The 7091-nt window shown below is 34.7% G+C and overlaps 1 protein-coding gene across 1 annotated transcript; it reads left to right on the top strand.

Annotated features, from left to right (window-relative positions):
• The first annotated feature begins 1150 nt into the window (after window positions 1–1150).
• On the top strand, window positions 1151–5956 carry LOC132268523 (cucumisin-like). Its single transcript, XM_059769356.1, has 9 exons — window positions 1151–1227; window positions 2858–2949; window positions 3061–3304; window positions 3385–3901; window positions 4201–4295; window positions 4440–4658; window positions 4749–4860; window positions 5025–5243; window positions 5396–5956. Exons 1-9 carry the CDS (start codon window positions 1151–1153, stop codon window positions 5909–5911), a joined length of 2091 nt encoding a protein of 696 aa, XP_059625339.1. The 3' UTR covers window positions 5912–5956.
• The last annotated feature ends 1135 nt before the right edge of the window (window positions 5957–7091 follow it).

The raw sequence follows: 7091 nt of genomic DNA, 5'->3' as shown, positions 1-7091 counted from the left end.
TTTAACTTTGTTGAATAAATTATTTGTTTTGATTGCAAAAAAAAAAAAAAAAAAAGAAAAAAAAAGAAAAAAAAAGTCACTAGTGAATAAATTACCTCTTTTGACTGTCAAAAATAAAATTATCAATATAGGAATTATTTTCTTTGAGAGGACCTCTGAAAAGAAAAAGAAAAGAAAGTATAGCACAAGAAAAAAAAAAAAAATAAAGGAACTACAAAAGGTCAAAAAGAAGAAGTTAAAGTTGTATAAATGATAGTTATGGCATTATAAAATAAGACATAGTACATTAATGAATTCAATGATCTTTTTATCATTTTCTTTAAACAAAAAATATAAATGGAGTGCAAAGGTAGAAAAGTGGATATATATATATATATATATATATATATATATATATATATATATATATAAATGAACGTATTGCAAGAAGAGCATTTATAAAATAAACTATTAAATGGTTACTTATTGGCAATTAATTTTCAGGGTGACTATTTTTTTTTTGATTTTTGATTTTTTTTTTATTTTATGGTCACTTATGTTTAGATTAGGTAACTAAAATCTAATTTTTCCAGTAAAATATACATAATCTCCAATGTAATCTTCTTGTTGCAATCTCATTTTTCCCCCTCTAATTTAATAGGTTGAGAGATAAGGTAAGTTGAAAGTATGGTTCAACCGTGGGCATTTAATTTGTTACCATTATGGCTGTGGGAGAATTTAGACAAAAATATTGTTAATCCCGGCTTTGTTTAACAAATTCAATTTGAGTAATCAATGTGTGGAATTAATACAAGCTCAACATGTCCTTTTTCCCTGTTATAAAAGCCCATCACTGTTTGTTCCATGTAAACATTAGCAGTAGAGCTCAAGCTTTTGGAAGTCCCCTCTAATGGCTAGTCAAATGTCCTCTCCTTCATGGCTTATCGTCATTAGTCTTACTCGTGCTATGCTTATTAGCTGCATCGGAGCATCTGATGGAGATCTAAAGGCATGTGTGTGTGTGTGTATATATATATATATATATTTACATCTACATATATATTGCTTTTAAAGTGTTTAGAGCTTGGTTGTGCCATGAACAAGGCTTGTTAATTAGATATGTGCATTATCTGTTAACTTCATTTTGTGGTTGTAGGTATACATCGTGTACATGGGTGACCGTCTCAAGGGTGATCTCGACTCTGCACCATCCCTTCATATGAGAATGCTACAGAAAGTTGTTGGCAGGTCACCTATACCATAATATTAGCATGTCACAAGGAAGTAGAAAATATAATCTTTAAGTGTACTTGTAATGTGGTAATTACAAAATTGAACATGCTCAAAACAATTTCTTTTCACATTTGCATTGAATCCTACCATCACAAATCGTTAAACTTAAAAGTAAAAATATAAAAGAAAGCATATAAGTAAAGTTCTTATTTTTGTTCTGGCTAAGCAGACTCTGGTCGTTGTCTTTCAATACTTTTCTTTGAAATAATTAAAAATATATGCAGTTTTGGAGACCAACTCTCAAAGTCATAGAGTTGACTTTTTCAAAATTATGAATTTTTTTCAAAGTTATATTTGAAAAAATACTATTTATTTATTCAAATTGCCATTATTATTTTCAAGTATCAAAAGACTTTTGTGCATGTACATAGATGGAACAAGCTTGGACTCGGGGGTATATGCTCCCCTGCACCCAAGCTGGCCCATTAATAGTTTTATAAATAATGAAATAATTAAAAAAATATGCAGTTTTGGAGACCAACTCTCAAAGTCATAGAGTTGACTTTTTCAAAATTATGAATTTTTTTCAAAGTTATATTTGAAAAAATACTATTTATTTATTCAAATTATTATTATTATTTTCAAGTATCATTTTTGTGCATGCACATAGATGGAACAAGCTTGGACTCGGGGGTATATGCTCCCCTGCGCCCAAGCTGGCCCATTAATAGTTTTATAAATAACAGTATATAATTTGTGAAATATCACTTTGTGCCACCCCATTGCCGAAATTAAATCCCTATACATGCATGCAAGTAGCGCACTTGTGAATAGAGATACTGCTCTTGTGCATATGGGAACATTTTTTTTTTGCACACAATTGTCTACTATAATCAGGGGTGGAGCCAGGAATTTATTTCAGGGGGCGCCATATTAAAGATGATAAATTATATTTTTTTTCAAACGAAAAGTGATGCAAGACAATAAATCAAAAAATAAAATTGTACTAATGGTGGAATAATAGCATTTAATAATTTGAAAATAATTATTTAAAAAAAATAGGAACATAAAAATACCGACCATAAGGCAACAAATTTAATTACCAAACTTTGAAGAGAAAAAAAGAAAAAAATAGTTTGAATAAAGGAATGCAACTTTTTTTAAAGAGTATATAAAGAAGAAGAAGAAGAAGAAGAAGAAGAAGAAGAAGAAGAAGAAGAAGAGGAGGAGGAGGAGTAAGAATGAAAAGAAAGGAAAAATTAGAGATATTTTTTAAAAATAATTATTTTAGTGGGCATTTTTGTAAAATTTTATAAATTATAGGCCTATTTGCAATAAAAATTAATTGGCCCAAGGGTAAATAATTATTTCAGGGGGCATTTTTCAATTTTTTATAAATTATTAGCCTATGTGTAATAAAAATTAATGGCCATTTTTTTTAAAATAAATTATTTCAGGGGGAACATTTTGAAAACTTTTATAAATTATAGGCCATTTTGTAATTAAAACTAATAGGCCAGCATAGGTGCCTTCTATAAAGAAAAGAGGAATGATATTGGCACTTCTTATAGCCCCAATACGATCATACATCCCAATTCATCTTCTTTATAACTATCTTCTTTAATGCACTGGATGCATTCAACAGTAGGGCATCAGAATCTTTACTCTATAGCTACAAGAGGAGCTTCAATGGGTTTGTAGCAAAGCTGACAGGGGAAGAGAAGGACAAAATAGTAGGTGGGTAATTTATAAATTCAATTAATTAATTAATTAAGCTATCACATGATTTATATTTTCAATTTATTAATTTATACGTTCTCTCTCTGCTTTAACTTTCAAAAAATTCAGGCACCGAAGGAGTAGTGTCAGTGTTCCCTAATGAAAAGATGAAACTCCACACAACAAGGTCATGGGACTTCATGGACTTCCCTCAAGAAGTAAAAAGAAGCGCTTATGAAAGCGACATCATTATTGGAATGCTTGACAGTGGGATTTGGCCTGAATCTGAGAGTTTCAATGACAAAGGATATGGTCCACCTCCAAGCAAATGGAAGGGCTCTTGCCAATCCTCTAAAAATTTCACTTGCAACAAGTATATGCCAATTACATAAATGGATATCTTAATTAATTGCTTTTGCTTGTGCTGCCACTAAAATTTTGAGTACTTTTCAGTAAAATTATAGGAGCTAAATACTACTATACCGAAGGATCAATACCTCCACAAGAAGTTGATTCACCAAGAGATGTAGATGGCCATGGGACACACACTGCATCTACAGCAGCAGGGCACTTAGTGAGTGGCGCAAGCTTATTAGGCCTGGGCTTGGGTACAGCCCGGGGAGGGGTTCCTTCAGCTCGCATAGCTGTGTACAAGGTATGTTGGGGTGATGGAAGTTGTTTATCTGCGGATATTCTTGCAGCATTTGATGATGCTATTGCTGATGGAGTTGATATAATATCACTTTCGGTTGGGGCATCGTTTCCATTGAATTACTTTGAAGATTCCATTGCCATTGGAGCTTTCCATTCTATGAAGAACGGAATACTCACATCCAATTCTGCTGGTAATGAAGGTCCTGATCCTGAAAGCATCACAAATTTCTCACCATGGTCACTCTCAGTGGCTGCTAGCACCATAGACAGAAAGTTTGTGACAATGGTGCAGTTGGGCAACAATATGTCTTATCAGGTGAGCAACTTCCTATATTCAAACAACTCCAATGTAAAATGGATGTGGACCCACGCTCACCACGTTACCCAATACCTAGGAGTACGGTACCCCGGGTCTCTCAGCAATTAAGTGGGTCACAACACAACATCCAACGGCTAAGAGACTCATGGTACGGTAGTACCGGGGTATCGTAGACTTTCTCCCATTGTATGGGTATTGTTTGATCTATGCCATCCAATCAATGGGGTCATACCTTATGTTGGCCTCTACCCTTCAAATGTGCTTTGTTATAAGTTCTGAACTTGTTTTACATGTAGGGAATCTCAATAAATACTTTCGAGCTCAAGGATCAGTGCCCTATGGTTTACGGTGGGAATGCACCCAATTCTGGTTTTGATGGAAACACATCCAGGTAAGAAAGAAAAGGGAAATGTCAATCCAAAAATTTTAGATTTATTATCAACATTAATGATGCAAGCTTAATCATTTAGTTACATCAATCACAGATAATTGATTGAGGATTAGAAAATGCATAAACAATGATAATGAAATGCAGGTTCTGCACCTCAGGCTCATTGAACAAGACTTTAGTGAATGGCACAATCGTTCTATGTGATCACCTGACTGACGGAGAAACGGCATTCAATGCTGGTGCAATCGGTACCATAATGAATGACGATGAAGGCCGCACAGATGGCTTTTCTTTTCCTTTGCCGGCCTCCTACTTGGGCTTTGAAGATGGCAGTGCTGTTTACCATTACATAAATTCAACTCGGTATATATAGATTTATAGACAATATTAATGTGTTTTGACACTTTATTGATCACAACACATTTAACAATTTGGATAAAACGTACTCTACAGTAAGCCAACTGCAACTATAAAGAAAAGCATCGAGACTAAAGACAAATTGGCTCCATATATAGCTTCATTTTCATCAAGAGGGCCGAACCCAATTACAAGCGACATTCTCAAGGTATCTTATACATATGTACTATATAATATGTTAATGGAGTTAAATATTACCGTCATCATAATAATTAAATTAAAACACGCGTTGGACTAAAAGAAGGACACACATGAGAGACTTATATATATATATATTCTGGTTTTATATTTGAAAACTCCATTCTTGTGCAGCCTGATTTAGCAGCTCCTGGAGTGAACATTGTTGCTGCATGGTCACAGGCTACCACTGTGACAGGAATAGAGGGAGATAAAAGAGTAGTTCCATACAATATAATCTCCGGCACATCTATGTCTTGCCCACATGCTACTGGAGCAGCTGCCTATGTAAAATCTCTTAATTATGGATGGTCCCCTGCTGCTATTAAGTCTGCCCTGATGACAACTGGTAATTAACTAACTTGGAAAATCTCTTAGGTTACTCATGAATATTATTATGTATTGGAATACATCCATTATTTGTAGCTAACATGGTCCTTTTTTTCTTTTTCTTTTTCTTTTTCTTTTTTTTTTCTTTTTTTTTTTTTTTTTTTTTGTTCTTTACAGCTCATCCAATGAACAGCGTCACTAACCCTGATGCCGAGTTTGCATACGGGGCAGGTCATCTTGATCCATCAAAAGCTACAAAACCTGGTTTAGTATATGATGCCGGAGAGCTTGATTATGTGAAATTTTTATGTGGCCAAGGTTATAGCACCAAGTCATTGCAACTTGTCACTGGAGACAATAGCAGTTGCTCTGCAGCCAACAATGGAACTGTCTGGGATCTAAATTATCCTACTTTTGCTATATATTCTCAGACTGAGCATCCCCTCACCCGTGTCTTTCACAGGACTGTCACAAATGTTGGTTCAACGGTGTCCACTTACAAAGCAATTGTGGCAGCCCCTGCAGGACTTACGATCCTAGTCAATCCGAGTATCCTTACATTCAAGTCATTAGGTCAGAAGCAATCCTTTGTAGTTACAATCACAACCAAAGCACATAAGAATTTACTTTCTGGGTCATTGGTGTGGGATGATGGGGTGTATAAAGTGAGGAGCCCTATTGTGTCATTTTAGAAATGAAATATGACAAAAGCATGGAGTGTTTTGGATTACAGTGAAGAAAATTGCATCATTTATTCATAGATGGCTATCTTGTTTGGTTCCAAATCATTCAAACAATTGTGAAAAAGCCCAAGTGAAAAAATAAGATTAGAATTACGATATGTAATTAATCAAGCTTTCTAGGGATTGGCATTGTATATGACTATTTGAAAGGAAAACTACTGCAAAAACCCATAGACAGGTAGGGCTGCAAACGAGCCAAGTTTTGGACAACTTGAACTTAGCTCATGTTTGGTTCGTGTACGTTTATTTAATAAATGAACCAAGCACAAATTGAATTTGTGTGTTTGATTAATAAGTGAACCAATGACAAACATCCCTATGCTTGGTTTGTTAATTCTGTGAACAATCTCGCTTATATGCTTGTAAAGTAGGGTTGTAACTCAGGCGAGCCCAACCCGAATAACTCGAGCCCAACTTCAAATTTTGTGGGCTTGGGCAATGTGTTTTTAGTTTCGGTTTTGGCCTAGGTTATATATTTTGAGCCCGAATTCAATTCGGTCTAGGTGTCACGCCCCAAAAATTTTAATAACATGCTATGTTTATTCAAGTCCAAATACATCACAATACACCCAGGACCATAAAAATTACCTCCTCTTTTATACAAAAATTAATTTTCTCAAATACACAAAAATTCTCCAAATAATAAAAATAAAACTCGCAACGCCAACTCTTCATCCTAAACCCGTCTCTAGCAATCCCCGTTTATCTTCAGTACCTGAAACTGGAGGGTGGTGAGACAAAAGTCCCAGTAGGAAAAATTATAACAAGAATTTCATGGAGGTTTAATAAAACAGCTTCACAAAATATACATAGTCATGTGAGTATATAAACAAAATACATATGCATTTAATCAAAATATTTAATCAAAAATCATTGAAGCAAAATCACTCCAAGCCATTCGAGGTATAGAGAACCCTACACTGAAAAAGAATGTCCTCACTGGATCATCAAACCTCAAGCTCCAACCTTCTCTCTGCAACTCTCGGCTCCTCCGTCTGTAGTCCATTTTCTCACTCTGTTTCTCTTTCTCTCTATTCTTCTATTCTGTTTGCTCGCTAAATTCACAAGACAAGGCATCATTTATAAAGGCAAATCCACCCCCTCACACCGCAACAGACCCACGTGCAAA

This window comes from Cornus florida, unplaced genomic scaffold (assembly GCF_030987335.1).
Source record: "Cornus florida cultivar Cherokee Brave unplaced genomic scaffold, ASM3098733v1 CherokeeBrave_3.0.0_Hap2_Chr08, whole genome shotgun sequence".
Lineage (NCBI taxonomy): Eukaryota > Viridiplantae > Streptophyta > Magnoliopsida > Cornales > Cornaceae > Cornus > Cornus florida.
The sequence above is the reverse complement of the archived record's forward strand: the minus strand, read 5'-3'. Positions and strand labels throughout refer to the sequence as shown.

What these genes read in the sequence shown, in the direction of transcription:
- LOC132268523 (XM_059769356.1), top strand. Translation starts at nt 1,151, where the DNA reads ATGGGTGACCGTCTCAAGGGTGATCTCGACTCTGCACCATCCCTTCAT. An exon ending in AGAGAAGGACAAAATAGTAG is followed by an intron (nt 2,950 to 3,060) that starts GTGGGTAATTTA and finishes CAAAAAATTCAG; the next exon opens with GCACCGAAGGAGTAGTGTCA. An exon ending in AAAAATTTCACTTGCAACAA is followed by an intron (nt 3,305 to 3,384) that starts GTATATGCCAAT and finishes AGTACTTTTCAG; the next exon opens with TAAAATTATAGGAGCTAAAT.